This window comes from Porites lutea, chromosome 1 (assembly GCF_958299795.1).
Source record: "Porites lutea chromosome 1, jaPorLute2.1, whole genome shotgun sequence".
NCBI lineage: Eukaryota > Metazoa > Cnidaria > Anthozoa > Scleractinia > Poritidae > Porites > Porites lutea.
The window spans coordinates 10,959,731-10,987,111 of NC_133201.1; the positions used below are offsets into that span (position 1 = coordinate 10,959,731).

A 27,381-nucleotide genomic window follows, 5' to 3' on the forward strand; every position below is an offset into this window, starting at 1 on the left:
TTTTTGACAATAAATTATCGACGGCGTCGATACTGGTTGAAAAGAAATTTGTGGCTCGAGTTTTGATTGAACTATACAATTAATGTGATCGCCGGAGACAAGGTTTCATGTAGTATGCAAATTTCAAACAATTATGAACTGAACTCCAATCTGTTCACACAGATGTAACCGTATGTTTAAGGTGGCTCGACCCAGTATTTTTGTAGGACTGGAACACATTCCATCTTTGAATTTCTTAGACTTAAACTAATTTATCTTTATTGTAAAGCCATTATAACACATGTACTAGAAATAGACTAAACTTTTTTATGATATTATTTTTTTGGACGATCGGAATAAATATCACGAGACAATGACGTCACAATAGTTGTAGCTCTAAATCAAATTGCAGCTCTTGTCGGCAATTTTTTTTTAGAAATGCTTGACGTTACCTATACTTTGGGACGTTGCCTATACTTTGGGACGTTACCTATACATTAGGTGCTTGACTTTTGTTGTGCAAAGTTTCCCAAAAATCTATCAGAGGAATTTCGAGATATATTCGAATTTCTACAAAAGGACATAAATTATGCATGAACTGGAGACTGCACTTAGTGCAGACAATTTTGCTACTTTTTGGATGTTTCCGAAAACTTTTTATCACTCATTCATTTTGTAAATGACCCTCATACACTCAATCAGGCTAAACACAAGTAGACTTGTGCGATTTCGAAAAACACGAATACATGTAAATCAGGGTAAGACGCAATGCTGAGCTCTTTTTGTGATTTCAAAGGCTACTTTCACGAAGACAGAAATTAAACCAACATTCGTCGAGAGCTTTTCTTTAAAAAACTTCAGTGCTGCAATTGATCAGTGTACTAATTAAAATCTCCGAATTTCGTGTCCATTGAAAACCTTTAAAGTTGTCTAGCATAGGCGCAAATTTGAGTAAATATTGAAGCGTTGTCATAAACCTGGCTCCCTCGTTGCTCCGGGATTTCCTGTTGTCTCGCACCGTGGCTAGTGTTGGGGTTTCCACTGCGGCAGGAGGGGTCAGGAAAGCAGGATTTAAGGGTGGTGGTGGGGTGGAGCTTTCTTTTTCAAGTTTTTGTAAGATAGCAGCCTGATTTAAATCAGGTGTTGCGTTGAAGGGGTTAAGGGGAGTAGGAAGTACTGTGCTTGGCAATTCTGGGACAGCGCTGTTTATCTCTCCCGGTTGTGTTCTTGAAGTTGATTGTTCTTTGCAAGCAAGATATCTGTTTTGCAATTGAAGGTACCGCTTAGCTTTTTCATCGTCTCGAAGTTCGATTCGAGACGGCACATCATCCGTATTGCCCTGTATCTTTTGCATAGCTGGAAGAAGCGGAAAAGGTGAAATAGTTTGCTGCTTTAGTTATTTCAGAAACTCTGGAGGAATGTTGTCATGAAATCCCGTTTGGTTGAAGACTTCTTCACTGAGTAGGACATTTGTTTGTAGTCGACATTTATCTTGTGTGGTGGTCTTCAGATCAATTAGCGGTAACCAAAGGGTCTGACGCAGCCTCTTCGTATTGGTCTAAAAAGAAATCAGTTTGCCCGGGATACATTTGCTTGGCTAGAGTCAAAATTTGCAATTTGTCTCGAGGGTTCTTGAATAGCACCAAGTAGTGACGCTTTAAGCTTATACTTCGGCTACCTTTCCCCTGACAAAAGAGATTCTGTGCGATATAAATCATGCTTAGATTGCGATGATGAGATCCACGAGAAAAGAAGTTCACAATTCGTTTTTCTTTTCTAGCGTCAATCATCTGATCGTCAAATACGATTAAGTTCTGTTTGGTCACATCAAAATAGCAATCTTGTTCCAAAGCCGCAGGAATACCGTATTTATTCGAATAAGCGCCCAACCTCAAATTAGCGCCCACCTCGAATAAGCGCCCATCCTAAAGGCAGAAACAGTTAATAAGCGCCCAGCCTCGAATAAGCGCCTACCCCCACCCCACTTCCTCCCACACAAACTCTAATAAAAGATAATAAGAGACCCTCCCGAAGACGGAGTTTTCTTCAGAGTATTTTACAGAAACCTTGCTTTGTTACTTCTTCGCTTTTTGTTGCTACCATTTATTGTTTTGTTGCAAAATAAACATACTTCACTTGCTGAGAATGGTGAAAATTTAATAAGCGCCCAGCCTCGAATAAGCGCCCACCTCGAATAAGCGCCCACTATCAAGGTCCAAAAATTTAATAAGCGCCCAGGGCGGTCAATCGAATTAATACGGTACCCTTGACAAATTCAATGTATAGTATGACCACTAGCATTTCCGTTTATGCGGGTTGCTACTGTGAATAATACCAAACGATCCTCTCCGGGTGAAGGTAAATGGATTCTGATGTTTGTTGTAATAGAGATCGAACCCAGGCTGTCTTAACCGACCCAGTTAATCCGGTAACCAGTCAGGTAAAAGGATGCTCGAAAAGAAACCGCTGACACTTTTGTAAACGCATAGGACATGTAAGAAATAGGGTGAGGATATTACGAAGTTTGAAAATCAAGTGCCTTTTGCATATTCTCTTTTCTATTAAAAGATTTGTCGCAAAAGGTACAGAACCAATTCATGTCAACTCCACAGGAACAGAATGTATACTGAAAAAAGGTCGAACGTTTCGCATTCATATAGGTTTGCAGGCCATGAAATTCCATTGTTGACTCCTCCTCCTCAATTTTATTGTTTCTCACCTCCTCCTCCTCATCATCATCTCTATTGTTTCTATTGTTCTATTGCCTTTTTAAGATTTAGAGAAAGCTTGTTTTGCTTGTTTACCGTACGTACGAGAACAATAGAAATGATCTTACCATCATTCTAAAATGTTTGGCTTAAAAAAAGAGGAAGGAGAAGACTTTGGGTCCAAAGGTTACGCGTTGATGCCATGCGCTACGAGAACAATAGAAATGACCTTACTATCATCATTCTTACGCCGATGCTGGCATAAAGCTTTCTGGCTATAAGCTAGCAAACTTAGTTATTAAAAAACAGCAAAACCATGAAAAACAGAAAAAAAATAAGCGAAATAAAAATAAAAAAACAACAACATCAAAAACTGAAAAAGAAAGGAAATAATAAATGCTTGAAAAGGTCGATAAAAAATAGAATAAGACAAGGGGGACTCGTTTTTAGAGCTTCCTAGTAAGGGCTAGCGATCTTAAGCTACATTGTGATGCCCCAAAATCAATTTTATCTTGCGACATGTTTTTCTTATACTCGTAGTTATGTAACAACAATTTATCGGATATGATTAAAATTTTCCATCATGAATAAGTAATAGTCAGTGAAAATAATACATGTTACACATTGAATAAAAAAATCATTACCTTAAATGAAAGCATTTTAATCAATTTTCACCGCTTTCGCATGTCGAGAAGCACCTGAAAACAGTGACCAATGAATTTGTTTTTAGAAAGAAGCCTACCAGATAGACTGAAAATAAAAACCTATTTTTCTAGATTGGTGTTACGCGTAACGTCTTTAATTATTAATCATAGTGAAATAATTTGAACAAGATTTTAATTTTTTAAACATTTCATTTCTAACTCCACAAGTATGATAATTTAATTTTGTTTGGACGTGTTTGAATTTTAACTGTAAAATTAATGAAGGTGAGGTGAAGTTGGTATAACGCAATCTCCTGTATTGTAGTCCATTAAAGTATTGCCTCACAAATCGAAGGTGTTTATATACTGTGAAGTTACCAAATAAGACAACGTCGTTGTTGCAAAACATTTAATCAGAAATACCACAAATTAAAGTGACTCCCTCTCCCTTTCCTGTGTAAGCTTTAGAACCACATCATCATGATGGTTTTCAATATATATTTTCATTTTCATTTTCTTCAATTTTTATTTTATTTCATTTAAAGGTTTTAAGGTTGTTTTCAATTTAAACAGTATAACGTAATAGATTCTTTAGTTTTCCCAAACTCCCCAAGTATTAATATGTAAGTTAAATGAATATTAATGATAAGTCAATAGCTAATGCAGTCAAAACAATATTAAATTTAATGCAATCATGCGTAGCATATACAAGTATGTATATGCATCACATTGAGTTAATTTCATTTAGATTAAGGACGTTGCTCTTGTAAAATCATGTCCATTCAAGTGCACCCAAAAGAACATTGCCTTCCCGACACCGGCAATTATCTAATGTCAAACCAAAGACCTAAGCCAGAAATGCACAGAAGCAAATGCACCTTGGTGGAATCACTTCCACAAGAAGTTGTAAACAAGGATCTGTTACAAGCGGTAGAAAAAGTGTACAAACCCCTGCTAGTGCTGATGAAGTGCTTTGGGTTATATTTTGATGACGAACCTATAAGCGGCCTGACACAGACACCTCATTGCTCCAGAAGTAAGGGTTGTAAATCTCGCTTTTACTGTGGCATTGGAGTTGCTGGTTTGTGGTTTAATGTCGCAATGCCTTTAGTGGGTGTCTTTTACGACTCTGATGATCTTTTTCTTCTCTTGGTGTTTGTATTGTGGTCTCTATTGGCTGCCCTTAACGGGACAATCTGTTTGATTGTGTTGCCTTTGAGGAAAAAAAGGGAATCTCGCTTTAAAAATTTCCTCCTAAAGCTCGTCACTATTCGCACTGGAAGTATAGATTTTAAAATAGTGAGATCTAAAGCGAAGAATTTTTTGATAATGTTTTTGATCTTCTTTGCATTTTCTCTAGTCAGTGCGGTGATACTTTATAAAATAGAAAATATGAGCTTCGCAAACTATAAACCGTGGCAGGCATGGTATGGATTTAGAGTAGTAGGGTTACTCATTCTTATTTTGGGCTGTGGTTTTTGGTTGCTGCCAGTTATATTTTTCTGTATTTCTTGCTTGGTCATTGAGACACTTTTCGGCGACCTTTATGCAAAAATGCCAGCTATGGAGATGACAGAATTAAAGGCAAGACATCAAAGATTATGTGAAGTGGTTGAGCTTGCTGACCGTATGTTTTCTCATCTCCTCATCGTTATCGTCGGGTTGAGCATCGCGCTTATTTGTTTCTATTTCTACCACATCGTCAACTTCGTTCAGATCGGTAGTTACATTTCTCTCTTTGTAACCAGCTTCTGGATTCTGTCAACGATGGTTCTTTTAGCAGTTATAATGGTCTTTGGATCAAGAGTCAACGAAAAGGTAAGCAATCGAATTGGCGCATCAACAAATATGATCAAGATGTTAGCGGATTTGTACTGAATTAAATATCTGTCGGGCCCTAGGTAAATAATTCTGTATTCATTCGTCAGGGGCCATATAAAAGTGGATTTTTTTAACCCTTTGGAATAAGCTTTACAGTCAGAATTGCAGACAAATGTTTCAAACTAAGCAACGAAATGAAATACTCAAAGATTGTAACCTGTCTTTTTTTTTCTTTTTTTTTTTCTTTTTGGAAACAGATTCATTGTGCAGGAAAAAGTTGTCAAGTGCATTTATAATTTATAATACTTAGAGTAAGGTAAACCTGAAAGCTGAGTTCTCATAAGAAGAAAAAAATTAAGTGGTACCACTATTAAAGTAAAGGTACTGCAATTCATAACTGTTAAAGATAGAAAACATGCCAAATAATGCAAAACAAATTTTCAAGCGATCAACAATTTAGACCACTAAAATTACAATACTGAGGTTTTACTAAATTTTATCAGATAGTTGTGTATACTTGTTACAGCTTCATACTCAAGTTGCCCAAGAGAATTGAATTAATACATGTAAACACGCACACACGTGCAAATTTCGCATTACCTTTTAGGTTTCCTAGTGATCGATTTGTAAATAGAATATATAAATTTGCAAAATACAAAGGATTTTTAATTACATTTTTTTGAAAACCTTTATTATGGAGACACCTGCTTGTCGCTTCGGAAGGGTAAGAAACAAACAAAATATAAAGTAATCATTTAGAACATTTTTGATTTTTTATTGTAATTATTTTTTTACCTAGGACGTCAAAAAACTGCGCCACTGTTTTTTTAGTAACTCTACCAAAACCCGGTCATTTCTTTTTTTTGTTGTTCTTTAAAACCCATTCCACCCGCCTTTTTTATACAAAGAAATTTTTTGTTTACCCTTTTCAGAAATGAAATTATATGTTTTATAAAGGCTGGTTGTCATTCAAAAGACTCATTGGCTGCGTCCAGTTCACAGTTTATGTTTGTAAGTCAATCTTTCCGTCTCAAAGGGATTCTACACAAATTGTAAATTAGGCCGATTTTTGTGTTAAGAATAATTATGTTTCCTTTGCAAAGTAGGACGACAAACCGGGCGTGTAAACTACCATTTAGATTATACATCATAATATCTGATACTCAGTAACCTTCAGTATCAGTTGTACTTTTTGTTTCTTCTGGGAAAAAGACCAAGGAAGTTGAACATTTCTCCCTATGAATAACCAGTTTGTTGTCTACAAATACTGCCCTTTGCGTGTTGCGTATTTTTAATGCGGCTTATTCTGCCCTAGACTTAGACCCTGTTTACATGGAGTGGGGGACCCCGGTGTAATAAGGTAGGTTTCTTTTGTTTTGTGTCCCCCAGAGCGTGAAAACAAAAGAAACCAACCCCACTACACCGGGGTCCCCCACTCCATGTAAACAGGCCCTTAATAAACTACAGCAAAGTTACGAGTCTGTCTATGAAAAAATCGACAAAACTTATACGTTATTTCTTTTCGGCGAGAATGAAAAATGAACACAGGCGCATATCACATGTACACACCATGCTTACCTTACTTTTTACCGGTACCGACTAAAACTGGGTATTCCTTCAAAACCTTCCTCTTTCCATTTGCGACCAGAAAATTAATTTAAGCTTGTGCCTTCTGTATATTAAACAGGAGGCCATTGAAAACATCTCTCTGTCTCAAATCTACTTTTAATACAGTTCATGACATGAAACAAGATAGAATCATCTCTCTTGCTTGAAATAATTAAGGATGACTGTACAACAAAACTAAAACCAGAAAAAAACTGCAGATAAGAATTACTCAGACTCATTTTGGATGCAGCCTCTTAAAGCGAGTGAGCATGTTTAACTTTCGCTTTCATTACTACTACTACTACTACCACTACCACTACCACTACCACTACCACTACCACTACCACTACCACTACCACTACCACTACCACTACCACTACCACTACCACTACCACTACCACTACCACTACCACTACCACTACCACTACCACTACCACTACCACTACCACTACCACTACCACTACCACTACCACTACCACTACCACTACCACTACCACTACCACTACCACTACCACTACCACTACCACTACCACTACCACTACCACTACCACTACCACTACCACTACCACTACCACTACCACTACCACTACCACTACCACTACCACTACCACTACCACTACCACTACCACTACCACTACCACTACCACTACCACTACCACTACCACTACCACTACCACTACCACTACCACTACCACTACCACTACCACTACCACTACCACTACCACTACCACTACCACTACCACTACCACTACCACTACCACTACCACTACCACTACCACTACCACTACCACTACCACTACCACTACCACTACCACTACCACTACCACTACCACTACCACTACCACTACCACTACCACTACCACTACCACTACCACTACCACTACCACTACCACTACCACTACCACTACCACTACCACTACCACTACCACTACCACTACCACTACCACTACCACTACCACTACCACTACCACTACCACTACCACTACCACTACCACTACCACTACCACTACCACTACCACTACCACTACCACTACCACTACCACTACCACTACCACTACCACTACCACTACCACTACCACTACCACTACCACTACCACTACCACTACCACTACCACTACCACTACCACTACCACTACCACTACCACTACCACTACCACTACCACTACCACTACCACTACCACTACCACTACCACTACCACTACCACTACCACTACCACTACCACTACCACTACCACTACCACTACCACTACCACTACCACTACCACTACCACTACCACTACCACTACCACTACCACTACCACTACCACTACCACTACCACTACCACTACCACTACCACTACCACTACCACTACCACTACCACTACCACTACCACTACCACTACCACTACCACTACTACTACTACTACTACTACTACTACTACTAATAATCATCATCATCATCATCATCTTGAAAGCAGCTGTATTTCATTTTGTCGTGCGGCATGGACTAATTAAGAATTTGAAATGTTAAAATATTTTTCCTATAGTCCGCCATAATAGCCTGCATGAACTATAAAACGCAGACATCGCGGATGCGACACTTTCCTCGACGAAAAACCAAATAAACAATTACGTTTTGACAAACAGAAAGAAAGAAACTTGGCAGCAGTTGTATGTCATACTGTGGTGGCAGTAAAAGAACACGATAATTTTAAAAGTCAACTGAAAAGAAAAATAGGCTTCAGTTGTCCGCAAGACGGTCTGTCGGCAAACAACAGACTTGTCGGGGTGGGGGGGGGGGGGGGGAACTAGTTATTTCCGGACTGTGACCAAAAGCGTGACCGGGCAAAAAGCAAGGCAAAGCCTCATAAAGGTAAACAAGTTTTTGAACTTTACAATAAAAATGCATCGCAGATTTCCCGCCAAGAAAATGTAGCATACTCCTCTTCCGGACGAGCTAACTTCTGACTGAGTGTACGGACCGGCGTAAGCTGACGTCACAACCAGAATTTCTCGGATAAACAGATTATTATTTTTTTTTTTCTTCGCAATGGGGCTCCGCTTCGCGCACGCGTTAAGCTCTGCTATTAATTGACTATTAACTTTTTCACTTCTCTGGCCTTTACACCTAAAATCTTAACCATTGAAAACCAAAAAAAAAAAACAAGCAGAAAGAACAACAAAATGGCAACAAAAAATAATGATAAAACCTTTACCCACACGCTTAATTTTCGGTCTGTTGTCATAAAGCCTCTAGTCCTCTGCTCGTTGGCTATTTTAAAATCACGCTAACTGGCTAATGGTCCCAGGAATCTTAGTTTCAACCACAAAACGAAAAGTCCATCCAATTCAAATTGTAAAGTAAATGAGGTACTATCTATAAGATCTCTTTGATTGCTTCCAATTATCCAGGTGCAAGGTGTTGAACAGATTTTGAAGAAATACCCTGTTTCAACGGAAGAGCCAGGAAAGGTAACGTTCTGTCCTGCCTAATCTTCCAAGAATGCTAAAAGAATTAGTGTTTAATACAGGCAATAAAAAAAAAACAGTAAATAAAAAAAAGGAAACAAGGACAAACAAAACCAAAATACATAAAACAAGCGAAGACTTGGAAAAATGCCATGTGTAGATAATACCACAAATAAATTTTAGGGAGTATATAAATACGATGTAAGGAATTATACAGATCTCTGAGGCTCTTGGCTTCAGTCGATACGTTTTGTGTGTTTGTATTTTATTATTTACCACACATAACACGATGACAATTACAAAAAATGCAAAAAATGTAGGAACAAATGGCAAGGATACTTAACGGAAACTTTTTAATTACATTTTTTCAAAGATGGCATAAAAATTACGGCGACGGATACAAAAAGTATTATTAGATGGAAAATTAAAATAACAACCAATATCAAAGAAGTTTACAAATGTTACAAATTAAAGAGCTTTTTCCTAAGATGCTATCATCATTTCATTTCATTTCGTCTGTTCAGTTTTATATCAGAAATTCAGCCTTCGGAGGGGTGGGGGGGGGGGGGGTATTCACTGGCGAATAAACTGCTAGGCTACTGCGTTGGAAAACGACGCTGCTGGGGCAATAATAATATATTTTATTATATTAGGTTTTTAATAACTAATTTGAGAAATAAATAATACTAAAGAAAAAACATGAAATTAAAATGATTAAAAGGCAGATATTAGGTTCAGTTGTCAACAATGTTCATTTCTCTTAAAATTTTACAACTGTTGGAATCTATTTATTTATTTATTTATTTATCACTTATTTTTGTTTTAATCTTTAGCATCCTTTTATACGCAGATCATAAATTACCTCAATTTATACGGGTTTTAAGTTAAATAGAATACATTCTCTGTTTCTGGAATTAATTCAGTTAAAAAGCAAATTAGACAAAGATCTGGAATTTCCTCATTTAAACGGAACTTGCTTCATCTACTACGTTTAATTCGCTTCCTTTTTAGATAATGTTTATGCTGTTACTATTGAATCTTCAAGGACAACAAAAAGGACTTTCACTCGGCGGAGTCACTGTTATCAATAAATCCCTTTCATTAACGGTAAATATGATTACATTGGCTTTCTATTAATATAATTATGATAATATTTTGAAAACGATATCGAGGTTTGATACTTTAACCAACTCGGTGTAGGCGCCGTTACACACAACATAGTAAATGACAATTTCCATCATATATAAAGCCACGCTAAATTTAACTCAGACACTCTTTACACGGGTCAGGACACACTATATAGAGCTTCCAGTTTAAACCTTAAAATAATTTGATCAAAAAGGGTTAGCTTTTTCAGGTCTTTATTCGTTGCCGCATATTTATAAGACGAACTCACGGTTCGAGGTTGCCTGCTATAGTGAGAAGTGATTCCATTTGCTTTTCTTGAAATGAATGGATGAAAATTGATCACTCTTTTTGATATAAAAATCATGTCTAGTGACACAAATCATCAGATCGTTTTTTTTTTTTGTTTTTTCTTTAATTTCCGTGTGGAATAAAATCTTTAATTGATCGAAATTAGACGTAGAGCTCGCAATAAACCCATTTATACTCTTTCAGGCTTGGTCCATGCCGGAGAACGTTTAAGAAATTTATGAACTATCGACCACGCGGCAACCGACTGAACCGAATGACCGTACGATTCTCTCCCTGCTCGTAAAGTGTCTTTTCATCGGTCGGGGAAAACATTAACACAACATTGCTCATCATTATTTCCATTGTTTTAGGTTACGGTAGCAAACCATTTGGCTTTTAGGGTTAGAAGAGCTGCTACATGACATCTCTCCTCGGAATGACGACAAACAATATGGCCGCCAAATATATCCTTTTAGTTTTTAAAATTCCCCTTTATTAACAAACGTTAAACATTTTGACAAACAAACAGTTAAGTTGAAAAAGGATTTTACAAAAGACTCAAGAGTAGGTCTCCTTTTCTACTTTAACTTGCAATATCGGTGAATTTACGCAACTTTTAAACTCCTGGCTCAGTTTTCGTTTGGGTTCTGCTTTGAAAATGAAATAAAAATTACCCAGAGACAATACAGTGTAAAGAATTGTTCAGAAAAACAGCAAAAACTTGCCAATTTATGACAAAAAAAAGTACTTTAAAAACGAACTAAAACATTCAAAATGCTTTGATCACGTGACTGATGACGCGATGTCCCTTTTTTGGTCATGAAAAAAAAAATTATCACGTAGAACATTACTTTCCTGTAAATTTTCTCTGCCGACTCTCGGCCCTGGGCCTAGTCTACGGATTTTTTCGCTCATGTTCATTACCCCCTTAAATTTTAAATACCAGACGTCAAATGGTTATTTTTAAATGCCCCACACAACTAAAACCTCAAATATGCTATTTGCTTTCAACTCGTTAATGAAATCTTGTCACAGCAACAAAAACACCTAATCCGGAAATATACTGATGGTGTTATTACTTTAGGAGATACTTTATGGCAAACGTTATCTTGTTATGGTCTGACAGTCTTCTACGTATAAAATTGTCAAAGTTAAAAAGCTTTTTAAAAAATTGCCTCAAAGGATTCTGGGAGATTTTTTATGATAACTACTATTATTTCATCTTTTTTGTTTTTTTTTTTGTTTTTTTTTTTGTTTTTTTTCAGGTCGCTGGGCTCATTGTTTCCTACCTAGCGGTGATCATGTCAATGCCAAAATAAAACCCACAAATATGAAATCACTGAACAGTAACAACCCAACAGGAGTCAAGCACGATACTAGACATTCTTGAATGATTTCCTCGCTATATTTTGTTTAAAACGGCAAAGGATATACACCTAACTGCAATAAATTTGTCATAAAAAAAAATAATAATGATAATAATAAAATACTAAAAGGAAAGAAAAGCCGGAAACAAAAAAGAAAGAAAAGTCAAATTGAAATTACCTCGCAAATAACATAAAATGATATGTACGCCTTTCTTTTCTTTTATGTCCCCTTTTTTAATTATTATTCTTTTATTTTATTCTATATTATATTATATTATATCATATTATATTACATTATATTACTTTATTTTATCTATGACAATGTTATTGCAGTAAAATGCATGTATCTATCAATTAAAATAAGATACCAAAAAAAGATAATCACACACACACGTACTCGTGAAATCGAAGGATATTCTTGTGAAATTTTATGCTTTGACATGACGTCTAAGGAGTTGAAGACTTAAGTGATACAGTTCGTTACTTGCACGTCGACATTTACCTTAAAATTACCTCAGTAATCGCCAATCAAATATTATGCAACGATTCCCTTGATTTATAAGGTTTTATGTAAACTAAATGAGTGCATTTAATTAAGTAGAAATGGCAGGATCAAGGTGGTGTACTGTTCTAGGCCGCTCTTTTGTTGATGTCATTGCTATTGTAAAACTTTCTAAATGTGTTAAAAAACTCCATAATTTATCATTGGACAAGTTACTATTTATTGTAAGTCTGCTACCAAATGTGCAGACAATATCCGGTAGTCATCATTTCTAACAAAATTGTGCAATCACAACGCAATGACGTAATGCTAGGTCATTATGAAGATATTTTAATTCATTTATTAATCGAACCAAATGGTCCTTATAATAAAAGAAGGAACTGGAACTATAAATTTCCTTAAAAGAAGCATGTGAAATGAACTCTAACTTTTATTCGGTCACTTGAAATTCGAACGTGGCTTAAGTTAGTGGCGGAGCTCCGCGCGCGCAAGCGGAGCCCCGTAGCCAAAAATGTAAAACACAAAATGGTTGTCTATAAGTCCCAAAAAATTTGGTAGTCACGTGACCGTATGCCCCGGCATCCGCACGTACACTCTTTGGGGGTAGTACTCAGTAGACTCTGCAAGGGTGACGGGGAATCCAAGACATGCAGCTTCCGTTTGTCTTAGCGAAAGATTATCAAGGTGGTGGAAATTCACCTACAGGCAGCCAATGGAGTTTTTCTAGCGTAGATCTCGAATTCCGTTTGTTAACTTAAGTAAAAAAAAACTCTGAAAGATATATTTTTAGGATGTGCTTTAACTTTGCTCACGTTTTTGGTCACCGTTATGCTAGCTGTGAAAATTAAAATATTATTAAATATTAAAATACCGTATTTTTCAAGGCTAAGGTAAAGTTAAATTAATTATAGGGTATTTCTTGATTTCTATGACAACTATATATGCTGTGTTGATAAAGAGAAAAACATAAATATATAAATAAACAGAGAAAGCCAGAGCGATTTTAATTAAAATTCACTTTTGATACCTCTATTCACAGCAAGCATAAGGAAATGAAGATTTCAATTTAATGAATTCCTTTTGTGAACCCTGGGGAAGATTTAAATTATTGAGCTGTTAAAAAACTTTAACATTTAGAAAATATAATTTTTTTTTCGTTTAATTGGTCATCACCAAGTCTTAGACTGAAATCGAAGTAACTTTTATAAATACAAAAGGGAAATCTGCCAATCTTCTTCAAGCTGGAGTCGTTGAAATGACCGATAGGTGAATAATAACGTAAAGAACCGTCAAATGAATTAAAAACAGGGACAAAATTAATTAAAAATTAAAATCCTTTGGCTTGCGTCCTGCAAAGCACAAAGAAAACGCGATTCAATTATTTTTACTCGGATCTGCTGAGGCTTTTCTCAAGCGAAATCATGTCATTTCCAGTAGAACCTGAACGACATCAACAATGCAATCCCGGAAATTTTCTCGCGCCAAATCCAGGACCTAACCCCGATATAAGCCCTGCAATATTGTTTGAGTCATTTCAAAATGAAGAAGTCAACCAGGGACTGCTACAAGTGGTAGAAGCAACATACAGACCGCTCCTAAAGTTGATGAAGGTCTTTGGGTTATATTTTGAGGATGTGTCTTTAAGACGTGTAGGACAAAACTCTTCCCCCCAATCTACAAGTTTCAAACACAAGGGTTACATCTCAAGGATTTACTGTGGCTTTGTCGTTACTGGTTTGTGGTTTCACGTAATTGTTCCTCTGGTGAGTGTCTTTCTTGAACCTAGACCCTATCTCTTCCTGTTGTTCGTAATATGGCATCTTTTAGCTGCCCTCGTAGCTACGATCTGCTTGATTGTACTTCCTTTAAGGCGAACGAGCAACTCACGTTTTCAAATCTTTCTCTCCAAAGTCATTAAAATAAAGACAAACACTGTAAACCTTAAAAAGGCAAAAGCCAAAGGGCGGAATCACTTGATTCTATTTTCTTGCTTCTTTGTATGTTCTGTTGCTAGTGTGATTGTAATGGATAAAGTTGTGGATATCAACATGGGAAGCTATAAACCATGGTATGCATGGTATGGGTTTAGGATAACGTGGGTGGCCTCTGTCATCATTGGCTGTGGTATTTGGGTGCTACCGCTTATTTTTTTCTGCCTCTCATGCTTAATCATGGAAGCTATTTTCGATGACCTTTACACACAAATGCCAGTTATGGAATTTACAGAGCTGAAGAAAAGGCTTAAGGAGCTTTGCGAAGTAGTTGAGCTGGCTGACCGCATGTTTTCGCCCCTTTTTTTCGTAACCGTTGGTCTGTATATCACAATCATGTGTTTCAATTTCTACCACATTGTCAATTTACCTCAGGGAAATCCCTTTATGTTTCTTTCTGTTACGTTGTTCTGGGTCTTGGTTACAGCTGCACTTTTGGCAATAATTATGGTGTTCGGATCAACAATCAACGAAAAGGTACGCAAAGAACTGATGATGGCTTATACATGTACGAGTGATGTAGTATCTTTCATTAAAAAAAATAATAAATTGAGCTTGTTCACTCCATTGAGGTTCAACGGCCTCTAAGTGGATGTTAAATTTAAAGACATAATGGAGATAATGTAACAGTAAGTGATATTTCTATGGCTATGGTCAGTTTAGATAGGCGTACGTATTTCATGTCAAAAGTCCTTATTTCCTCTAGTTTGTTTTAAAAACATAAAGTCGGAGATATTCATTGATATTTTGCGTGGTTTTGTAATAAAACAATTATTACAATCGCCCTTGTTTGATACGAGTTTATTATCAACCATCTCGGTGCATCTATCATCTCGTATCGAATGTGCGCTCGAGGAATAACTGTTAATTATTCATGACTGACTTTGGGTGGACAGCGGCACAACAGATGAACTGATTTGCCCTTCTTTTGGTTGTTTTGTTATTACCAACGTAGCTATGTAAGTTAAACTCGAAATTTAATTCAGGAAAATAAATTCAGCTAAAGGTCGGAGTGGGTCTGAAATTTGGAAATGTTGGATTGTGTTTCCATGACTTGACTTACCAGTTACGCTTTTTCTGTTATCCTAAACGTACTGATATTTTTTACACAGGTGGAAGGCATTCAACAGGTTCTGCAAACATTGCCTGTTTCAAGCGAGGAGCCAGGAAAGGTAAAGATATAAAAATTGCTTGAGTCTTCAGTACCCCATAACCACACAGACAAAAGGTGCTAAACTACACTCTTTCTTATATATATGTATTTTAAAATACTTAATGACTGGTCCCGAGGGAAACAGTTAATTTCGTTTCCCGATAATTCCACAGCGTCGAGAAACATTGAGATTTGAGGGCAGCTGTCGTCGGTCAACATTCGCGGGAAACAGTGCACTGTTACCCTCTGACGTCATAGATTTTTCACTGTTGCCCGTGCAGTGATTTTGGCGCGAAAACGTTTCAGTGAGAGCGCGCGCTGTTGGGAAAAGAATTCCAGCAAAATAACAAAAGAATATATTTTATAAGAATATCGAGGCTGATATTTGCAAAATTTTAAAACTTAAGGCTGACATTTTGAAAAGGATATAAATATTTTGTCTGTTGAAAATCTGTTGATACAATACAATATATTATTTATGTTTCTAAACTGCAAAACTAGTCACCAAAACGAGAAAAACCTGCTTTGATTGCAATTAATATCTTAATATATTTTAGAACGGAAAGAATAATGCAACAATATTTTCAGCCTATAACCAGTAGAAAAACAAGAATATTCAGAGTGGGCCGGAAAAACTTCAAAGTCAACTCACAACTAAAATTAATTGTATATCAAAGACAGAAAAACAGGTGAAGAAAGGAAATAAGAGTTGCCTATTTATCCTAAGTGGTTGCCAGTTAAAAAAAGTTTCTTTTATGGCATTGGGAAGCTAGCCTTTTATATTAAACAACAAATTGTATATTATACTGTCATCATCATCACCATCATCATCATCATCATCATCATCATCATCATCATCACCACCGCTATCATCATCATCATCATCATCATCATCATCATAAACACTGCCATCATCATCATCTTAATCATCACCATCATTATTTATAGAAGGTTTTATTCATCACTTAGTCTGCGATTTTTCCCCTGACCTCTTGTTTTCTTTTGTGTCTTTATGTTCAGATCGAATGTATTTGTCATTTTTTTCTTCTTTCAGATACTTATGTTAATGCTGTTGATTATGGATCTCCAAGGGCAACCCAGGGGACTTTCAATCGGTGGTCTCACAATTATTAACAAATCTCTTTCGTTAACGGTAAATATGATATGATAATGTCCATTTAACCAAGATACATGTGCACTGCTCGTCTGCAGTATACTAAAAAGAGTATCGACGGAAGCATGCGGTATAAATTTTAACGTTAAGCGTAAGAGTGAGGTTGTAAAGTAGATTTTCTAATAAATTGTTCTGGGGAAAATTTTAAGGGTTGGGAGTGATGAGGTGTAGACCTTACCTACTGGCTAATTTATAAATCATTGTACATACGCGCTGCGCAATGAACTGCGTGAAACTTAGACATAACTTCTTTTTGCTCTTCGCCCATTATTATTCGCATGTCTATTTTAGTTAGGCTAAGTTTGATATGCATTTATCGTAATTAAGTTCGAGTACTGTGACACAAAACCTTTACGTACTTCTGGTGAAAATTTTTATCCAGGCGTGATACATCACTTTTTTTTTTTTTTTTTAATTTCGCACGATGCACTGAAGTCGAACAGATTGTGTCGCAGCCGCCACGCCGAATGGGACTCACAATGACTAGAATGTCCAGTCACTGGCATAAGCCACATTTGAGCCACTTTGAGAAGGCAACTTAGAGGGGCTTTTACTGATTGTGATACTGATACCGATTTCTCAAATTATGGTTATCACAGGAATATAAATTACGAGAAACATCGAATTTAAGATCTTACCTTCGATTGAGGCCAGCTGATTAGATCGTTCGGGTTTTTCTTGTTAAAAACCGATATTTATGTGTGTTGCAATTTATTCTGGGCCATGAGGGGTGATAGCGAGATGGATATTTCCAGAAAACGTCTTGTAAAGCTGCAACCAAAATTCTCCGCGATTCGGTCGCCATCTTTCTTCAAACTTGTTTCCAGTACTCTTTGACCGTTCTGTTGTTTGTTACTTCATGTACGCTTCATTTCTGACCTCAATGGAATGGAAAAATCAGGAAACAAATGACACTAAATCTACAGAGGATTGAAAATTGAACTGAACAGATTAACACTGGCAGTGCATGCATAAACCTTATTATGTCGTTTATAGCAGTATTTCAGTGCTAATACAATTTTGTTTTCCAGATTGTTGGACTTATTGTGTCCTACTTAGCTGTGATCCTGTCCTTACCAAAAGGCTAATAGGATATGACCACCCTCTACCACCAAGCAACAAAACTTGTACCCTTCTTCACAGTTTCACTTCGTTTTGGAAGAGACCAGTATTTATAGTGTACAGCAGTTAGATTCACAGGGATTGATTGATTGATGACTTTTAAAGCGATAATGTACGGAGGTAACAATCATGAAAATTAAGTTTATCTCTTCAAAATTAAATCTAACGCGAAAAATGCTTCACCACATTGATGTAATACGCCTAAGTGTGTAAAAACCTGGCCTGTTAAAGCTATGAGTTAACATTTTGTATTTCTTTTGTTTTATGTAGTATAATATATATTAAAAGCATGAACAACAAATTTGTGTAAAGATTTCGTACATTGCCAGCCAACTAGGTTACAAAGTACATTACTGTTTTTTTATTAAACCAGTGAAAACACATAACAAAATTTTTACGTTTCTGTGATAACCTCGACAGAAGTTGAGGGTTTGCATAACTGTCGAGTATTCTCCCATGCCTTCGAATGTTTATATCGGGCTATATAAATACAGGAAAAATATATATTGCTTTTATGAATTAACTTTCCCGAGAATTAAAAAACGCAAAACTCTTTGTTATAGCACTGATTACAGGAAAAATTCTCAGTAGTGGTGAATACTTGTGCAAGACGTTCTGCACGCGTAATCAGTTCTTGTTTTGCAAAAAAAAATATGCTTTGCAAACCACCGATTTTTCGGCGCTTAAAATGTCAGCTTGAGCAAAAAAATTGACACGGCATATTTGTAAAGTTTCAGCCGACGAGGGAATAGGTAAATAAAGAAAAACTTACCGATTTTTATTTTTATTTTTTAGGCTGATTTAGCCACAGAACGGGAACTTCATTTGCCGATGGGAAAGCGCGCGGAAAGGACTAAACTCGAATTCCGGTTTCCAATTTGCCGCTCAGCCATTGGTCAAGCCAGTTGTTTGATTTGCGGGCGCCGTCGTTGACTGATGTTCCCGTTCTGTTGCTAAATCAGCCTAATTATAGGAAATAAGCGTTGACAAACAGAAGTATAACAATAGCTGGTTAGGTCAATAGTTTATTTGATGAAGATGCCAACTTGAAGTTACAATCAAAATCTTCATTATTCCTTTAGGATTCCTGAGTTATGAAGCACTGCCCCGAGGGTCCAACTTAAGTCAAACCCATTCAGAGTGGTAGCCACTTTTATTATCTTAGAGGGGCTTAGCTTGTAGCCTGAGGTGAGAAGTTGGTAGATGTAAACACTTCCAAAGCAATTATCTTTAGCGTAAGGGTCTTCTTTCACATCTTCATAATCTTTGCCGCAAAACGATTTGGCATAAGTTAACACCTTCCTGGGGGTAGCTACATTAATTTTGCAGTCAGAACACACTGCCCCTATATCTGTTAACACGTAATAGATTGCCGAAATTCCGTAAAACTTTCCTTCTAATTTAGATTGGTCAGAGAAAGGACACTTGTCCAGGTTTTCCGAATCATGGCAGAAGAACAAGTCGTGAACTATTTCATCGCAAATATCAAACTGATCCGTACCCTCAAATATGCGTTTTTGGCCATGAAACTCTAGAGTATCATTAAACCCCTTGTTATGACAAGGACTTTTAACAACACACGTAGGATCATCACTGCAGTTTGACCCTTTAGCAATGAAATCTAAGTACGTTTCTCGAGCTTGGTCTTGCCCATACCCCAGATAGCTACGAGAGAAAATGTTGTACTTACTTCCCGCTACTTCTATCGTAAAAACATCAGAACTAGTTTTGTTGTTGAACTCCCAGCTATTTTGATGAGATGCCCCTCCTAGATCTAATGCCCCAAAAGATTTCTTATCTGCACCAAAAACACCCTCCAGAAAGTTAATGGTCACCCAACAGTAGATCCCTTCAACCCATCCCTTGATGATTCGAGCATCGTTATCTTCCTGAAACAAAAAGGGGCATTTTGCCTTATCGTTAAAGAGTTTTCTAACTTCATTTAAAAGAGCCTCTGCCTGATCGTCTGGCAAGAGTCTCATTCCAGCAGTCGCGAGCAAGAATATTGGAGTGGACGAATGCTTGTCTTTTGGGATGGTCTTCTTGGCCGCTTCCAGTAAAGGCATCAGATAAGCTTCAACTTTTGAAGGGTCGTCATGAAGGTCGTCAAGACCAGGTTTAACTTTATTGGGATCTGCATCGAGCTGAACTACATCAGAAGGTTTCAGAGAAGGACCGCTGCTCAAGAAATTGGTAATTTCCATCCGTGTTCCACTAGATCCAGCATCGAACAAAATTGTGTATTCGACATGACCAGTTTGCTTTTCAGTAGTACAAATGCCATAAGTGAAACACAACACAAGCAGAACTGTTCCCAACATTTTCATTTTTGTTTGCTTGTTAGCTACAATGGAAAGTAAATGAGAGTAAAGTCTTTCACTTTTTTTTTCTTGTCTTCTTGATTTATTATTTTGTGTTTGTGATAGTGAACTCCGGGTAGAGAACTGCCTAGTCATAATCGACAACAGCCATTACTTTTCAGGGACGGAATAACTAAGGCATAAAAACTATTAGGTTTTGCCTAGCAGTGTTTATAACATTATTTTAAGAAATGGTGGCCTTTTCGTGAGCTGTTTTCCATCCCTCTTCCAGTCCCAGGAAGCCATAAAAATCCCGTCTGAATAGGTTTTAATTCTTACTTTAATTTCGTCCAAAATAACAAGTCAATCTCAATATTTTCTTCAGACAGATATATAGTCTATACTGAGCCCGCAAAAAGCGTTCCTGTGTAAAATGAAGTCGAGCGCAAGTATTCACATTCAATAATGAAAAAAACAAACAAACAAACAAACAAAAGACAAAACAAAATGCTAAGGGACGAACTTCATATTATTATTACTGTCGTTTCTTTGTTATTTTAGTTTCTTTTTACGTTGCATTCTTCCTTTAGTTGTTTAGGGATTTTCGCTATTATACATGTACAAAAAAATTGGTTTGCCCAAATTTGCTCCCCGAAAATATGTCGTAAATATATAAATACTCAGGAGTAAATATGTGGCAAACCATGGCTAGTAACTTTTGGTATACATGTATATGCAAATGTGGCATTTACCATCCTTGCCCAATATTTACTCCTCAGTATTCACATTTTTGTGACTTATTGCAAGTAACAAATTTGTGCAAATCCATTTTTTATGTCCAGTCATAAGAAATGGTGGATTTTACTCAATTTCTGCGTTGCCTTTAATGAATTTAGTTTCGTGTTATGTAATTGAACCCCAGGTGAGCACTGGCAATTGTTCGTGGTAAATCTGGTTTTTATGAAAAAAAATCCTGATCTTTTGGTGTAACCACAAGTAAAGGGAACTGCTCTTCCTTGAACAACCAATAATCAGCCGCAAAGGCGAGTGGAAGAAACACCTCATTACATTAAGTAGGGTGCGCGATCCCTGGTTTAAATATAATTTTCTATAAAAGTTAACAGTAGAGTGATAAAAAAAAAAAACCCTCGAAGTGTATTAAGCGGACATTTAATGTAGCCTTAGCATTGTTTAGTTCCCGTTGATGCTCGCAGTATGAATTATATCTTTAGTTTACTAGAAATCAATACTATATCCTACCTAGGGTGCTGTCAGGTCCTCCCAACTCAATAGAACAATACCTCAGTTGCTACGTGTGATGTAGCGAATGCCTTTATATAGCTTTTTCATTTAATAGACCATTTGTGATATATTACAATTCATACTTGGCTCCGAGGCTTGGGGGAATAAAACAAAAGAAATGTATTATTCATTACTGGACCTCAAGGTGATTTCTTTGGTTTTATCCTCCCAAGCCTAGCAGCCAAGTATTAATTACCATATATCGGAATTAGTCTATTTGATTCCTCTGGGGAATTCAATAAAACGCACTGAGCAACCGGTGGATTTCATTTTCATTAAATTTGCATATACATATTAGGTTATATCCCCATAGTTATGGACCATTCATAACAAAATTTTTAAAAAAATGTGGTCGGTATACTTTTGTTCAAGTATGTTATTCATCAGGTAGATTTATTAAATGGGAAAAACCTAATTTGAACTCAGTAGAGAAAACAGTAGATTTTGAATGTTCTTTCCCGGGACGGTGGATAAAAATGTCATAACATGCAGGGACGCTTACGAAAGCAATGAAATGGTTGATAGGTTGGTTGGTTGGTAGGACCGAATTCTTTCAATATATTCAACTGTTCCTGAATGTGTCTGTGCTTTCTCTGCTGTTAATAAAATCCTATTCATTCAAATACTTACCTTTTTAGATAAGGGTGATATGTGCTATTGTACAAGAGGGCAAAATAGATTTGTAAGATCAACACAATGGTTGTCGTACAAGCTAGAAACAGTTGTCGTATTAAACAATTTAACTCCCTGAGGGGATCCATGCCCGAGGTATACCGGTCGTCATTTTTGCGTGCACGATACGAAAAACATGCAAACTAACTTTCGAACTTCTTAGGCAGGAATAAATACAATCGCAAGAATAACGTGGCCAATAGATATTTCTGAAGGATCATCAATATAGCCAAAACTTCTAAACTTAAATGGTAATACACCCTATCGACTGAGCTGAAACTGTAAAAAATAAAAATGATAATAATAAAGAAAAAATAAAGAAAATACTTTTGAAGAGCTATGTCTGCTATTTTTTCATCATCCCTTAGCCTACTTACATACAAGACTGAAAATACGTATGCACAACAGTACATGCCAAAATATTAATTTAGATTCAAAAAGGAAAAAAACTTTCAACCTATAACCGTACTAAGGATTTTCCAAATCGGTATTGCATTGCATTTAACCAGTATTAAGTTTTACCTTTTTATATAATATATATATTTTTTATTACCATAGCGACAAGTCAAGAGGGGATGCGTTTAACGTAACTTCAAAAACAGCCTCCGGCAAAAATTCAGCACTTGCTAATTAAAATTCGGTGCACGTTTCCCTAAAGTCAGACACATAAATATATGGTTAATTTCAGTGTCCCACAAATTCTACTGGTTCGTAATGTGAGCCAATTTAGATTCTGCCAATGCCCTTGCGTTGTAAAGAAAATAAGGCAATAGAACTCGAAAATTCAATATTTGAAACAGTGGTCTCTTTTCATACTTGATATTTTCCCATAATAAAGGCTGGCATGGTAACGGGAGGAACGTCGTTGTGCTTGAGAGGCTCACGTTGTACGCGAAGAGCTCCGCTGAACATTACACTGATAACGACTTTGAAATCGATAAGGAGCTAGCGAGATTTTAGGATTTGAACTTTTAATATTTTTCGGCACATTTAGGATTAGAAAGGGTTTTGAAATCGATAAGGAACTAGCGAGATTTTTGTATTAATACTTTTAATATTTATCACATTTAGAATTTTAGTTTTTTTTTTTAATTCTTCTCCAACGTTAATTCTTCTTCAATGTTGATTAAGAATAAGTCCAAGAAACATTCGGAGCTTTTTAAGAATACATTAATATAAAAAGAAGAGTTGATGTAACTCCTTTTGTAGATTATTTATATTTATTTTAATTTATTATTTATATTCTTATTTACTACTTTTCTCCATTTCATACAGCTTTCCTCTTATTGACTTTGTAATATTAGATTTGTTTGTTTGTTTTTTTGCTGTTTTTTTTTTATCTAGTAATCAATGAAGAACTATCATTATTAAAAATATTATTATTATCCTCATTAAACACGGCCTCTATATGACTTGCTTGAGTCTTCCTTAAACCATGATCTTCGGTGTCTAAGACTTTGCGAACACGAACTGAGCACGTTGTCTGCAATGATTCCAAACATGTGACACCAATCTCTGCTAACCACTTTTCTAAATCTTTCGAGACAGTTCCTAATGCACCAATAGACCTTTTTACCGATACGGTGGCCATATTGAATTAATTGGACTTAAGGAGTATTATGGGATGCCCGGGAGGGGCATGAGCACGATACGATATACTTGCTCAGTATTTTCGCGCGCTTTTCGGGCCAATTTTTCATTAAGTTTTCCTAGAAAAAGATCGTAATGGGAAAAAATATCGTTGTACTGTGTTTGGATGTAATAACGCTCTCCTTTTTCCTGAGAAATATACAGTGAAGTTCTCTTTTTTCCAGAAGTGGGCGTAAATACTGAGCGAGTGCCCCTCTGGGCATCCCATAATACTTCTTAGATGTAATGAATTCAATATTCAACAAGGCCGCCATATCGGTAAAAAGATCTATTATGATTGGCACCACAGTTACTATGCGCAATAGACCATTTTACCGATACGTCGACTATGTTGAATTAATTAGATTTAAGGACCATTATGGGATGCCCAGGGGTTATGGGCACGATCCGGTATCCTCGCTCGGTATTTACGCGCGCTTTTCGGGGCAATTTTTCATAAAAATTTTCCCAGAATAAGATTGTAATGGGAAAAAAGATCATTGTGCCGAGTTTGGATGTAATTTTGATCGCCGTGTTCCCGAGAAATATATGGCGAAAGACCATACCAGTTCTTCAGAGGTACGTTCCTGCTCTTGTAAGGACTTAAGGCACTTGGCTAGTTGGACGAGACAACTGAGCCGGAAGGGATTTAAGGTGAATAAAAAAATACTTAAGTTTGCTCAAATTATTTTACATTTGGAAGACCAGTTGACAGTCATCCTCATCCCACGCTCTTTCTGAAGGGCTATGATCGGGAAATAGTAACACGTTAAAGGAAACCTCCCGTGGACAGGCTTCCAGTGCAACCAATTAGGCCTAAAAGGAGGAAGTCAGACATTGATTCTAAACAGCTTGAGAAGAAAAAAAAAAGAAACAATTAATTTTATGGACAATCCGAAGAAACTGCAAGTCTGCTGTTTTATTATTGTCTCTTTTGTCACAGACAAAGATGTCTTCGGAACGCTTAAATGACAACAAAAAACAGCTGGACATTGTTGGCTTGCAGAAGTAAGACGTGACTGATGGTGCCCCAAACACTGGAAAAAAAGCCTTTTTGTGTGCGCGCAAGATCTATGTTACATTTCAAAAATGCTGACAGAGTTAATTGTGTTCAGTTCGTTGGGGGAATAAAATGCTTTTACTTCTGCCGTTTAACCCTCGGACGCACACTCAAACTCATACCCCCACCGTGGTACAAGGGGGGTGCCTTAGATGGAACCCCTCCCCGGAGTTGTTGATATGATGTAGTATTTCGAAATGATTTTACCTTTAGTGGAAAGCCTTTGATCTTCTCTACAAAATGAGGTATATTTTATTGGTGGCGGCACTGCTGGAGGCCTGTGACGTCACCAACAATGGTAGCTATCTGTACCGCCATCTTGTATTTTTGGAAGTATTAGAAATTAGCTTAAAACCACGAGAAATAGTATTTTTTGTGCATTACATGAAAAATAAGAGGTAAATAAGCACCTTGCATGATTTTAGCGACAAGATTTACTTTTATTGTTGACGGAAGTTGAAAAAACAAAAATGGCTTGAACACCTGCTACTTATGGCGTCATATCTCGTAACCATAGCAACTGATCATCACTAGACTTGTCTCAAAATGTGCGCAAGGGATAAACAAACTACTGAAAACGTCAAGTGCTGATGTTTTATCTTCTAGAAAAAAACTCAGGAAAACCTTAAGGGGAGGTTGGTCCGATGGTTAAGACTAAAAGAACGTTGTTATATTCCATTCGGGTTATACCTATTAAAACAGCATCAAAAGCATTGAGGATACTGCGTTTATACTTGGTCATGATAAAAAGAAAGTGGCTTTGTCAAAACCATCTCCCAGATTAAACTCGCCCCTATAGTTCAGTGAAAAGTAAAAGCTTCTCCACTTTGGTGAAATGCATGTAGCCTGCGGCTGCAATTTTAAAGTTAAAAATTAGGGCGCACTAATCTCCGACTACTAACGGTAATTAAAATAAGACAGTTGGTTAAAAAAATAATTGTCATGTACGGTAATTACATTTACTGTTTATTTTGTGTAACAAAGTGTTATATGTAGCCCCGATATCATTTCACACGAAACTAAGAATGTATTAAATGTTTGCCAATTGTCAGCGACTACAAAGACCTTTGTGAAAGTCCACCGTGACGTAGCTGACAGAATTTAAGAAAATGCAAGACTGCAGCAAAGGACTTTGCCTGTCAAAGTCTAACCTTGAGATTACCCCTTTAACTAATAAAGCATGATTACGAATTACTTTTTAAACAACTAATTCTTCTTTTACAAGTTAACAGAGAAACAGTTTGTTTTCTGAATGATGCATCAGCAAACGCATAAATGATCGGATTAAGTATCGAGCTTGAGAGACAGATAACCTCCGCCGGGGGTCTAAGCCATTCTCTTGTTTCTTTCTCCAACTCGACGAACGACTCAAACAGTTCTAGCGTCATTATAGGACCCCAGCTCATAAGAAAGTTAAGTACCAGCAACATAAGGATAATCACAGTTTTCCACTTAGACTTGATCACTGACTGGTTCAGAATTGATTTCTTTCCTCTGTCCTTCAAGAAGTAAAACACCCGAGAATAGCAGATTGTCATAATGCAGAAAGGAATGAAAAATCCACAAAGGAAATACGACATGAATGATATCTGGGTTTCGAGAGAGTTTGGAGGTCCAGCAATACAAAATGACTTCGGAGATTGGAGAAGAAATTCTCCGCCAGATGCGTTCATTTTAACGCGTGAGATCGATGAATTCCTGTTTCCTGCTGCTCCAAATCGGCGACTAAATCTAACACTCGTTGAAGTGAGGAGAAAGCCTGTTGACACCGCAATTGAGCAGAGCCAAATCAAGAGAAGGGCCTTTTTACGATGATTGTACGATCTAGTTTTGAAGCTCTGCAATGGATAGATGATGTTTTTACTGCGATCTAAAGCAATGCCTGCTAACAGAGAAAATATAACGGCTGCACAAATGTATTGAACGAACACGATGATTTTGCAGTGGGTTAGACCAAGTGCTCCATCAGTCACTCTCTCGCTAATCAGTTCATAACATTCTAGAATTCTAAACGCAACGTCCACCACAGCCAGCTGAAAGATGAAAAATTTGGAGAGCGTTTTACGGTGGTCTTTTGTTTTTACCATTGCCATACAGACCACTAGATTGGATGCTAATGCCACGATTAGAAAAATATAACGAAAACAGGTTAAAATCATGTAATAATTAGCCATTTCTTTGGAAAATTTGACCATTTTCTGCTCTGCGCTATCCATAATTATTCGCCCTGAAAGGGCTGGCTAAATTTAGGCAAAAAATTTTAATATTTTCTAGAGGTTTGTATCGAAAAATTATTACCTTTTGTTCGTTAAACAATGCAAAACACCAGTTTCGAAAAAGAAACAAAAGATTGAATATTTTTTCACCTGGCCTGGCTTTCATTTTTTGGTTTTAAATATGTCGTCAAAGAAAAAGCTTAGAGACAACTCAACCGTTCAAAAAAAAAAATGGATAATTTTTGTTCAATCTTCTTACGTTGCTCAAC

The 27,381-nt window shown here is 36.8% G+C and overlaps 3 protein-coding genes across 3 annotated transcripts; 1 reads left to right on the plus strand and 2 right to left on the minus strand.

Moving 5' to 3' along the window:
• The first annotated feature begins 14,557 nt into the window (after positions 1–14,557).
• On the plus strand, positions 14,558–17,950 carry LOC140947093 (uncharacterized). The gene is made up of 4 exons (XM_073396209.1): positions 14,558–14,961; positions 15,597–15,656; positions 16,692–16,790; positions 17,843–17,950. Exons 1-4 carry the CDS (start codon positions 14,665–14,667, stop codon positions 17,897–17,899), a joined length of 513 nt encoding a protein of 170 aa, XP_073252310.1. The 5' UTR covers positions 14,558–14,664; the 3' UTR covers positions 17,900–17,950.
• Positions 17,951–18,992: 1,042 nt separating this feature from the next.
• On the minus strand, positions 18,993–21,553 carry LOC140935171 (ectonucleoside triphosphate diphosphohydrolase 1-like). Its single transcript, XM_073384707.1, has 2 exons — positions 21,494–21,553; positions 18,993–20,277 (listed from the first exon to the last, which is right to left on the minus strand). The coding sequence occupies exon 2, from the start codon at positions 20,258–20,260 to the stop codon at positions 19,004–19,006; it is 1,257 nt and encodes a 418-aa protein (XP_073240808.1). The 5' UTR covers positions 20,261–20,277; positions 21,494–21,553; the 3' UTR covers positions 18,993–19,003.
• A 4,527-nt stretch (positions 21,554–26,080) lies between these two features.
• LOC140947198 (neuropeptide FF receptor 2-like) lies at positions 26,081–26,983 on the minus strand. Its single transcript, XM_073396290.1, has one exon. The coding sequence runs from the start codon at positions 26,981–26,983 to the stop codon at positions 26,081–26,083; it is 903 nt and encodes a 300-aa protein (XP_073252391.1).
• Positions 26,984–27,381: the final 398 nt, after the last annotated feature.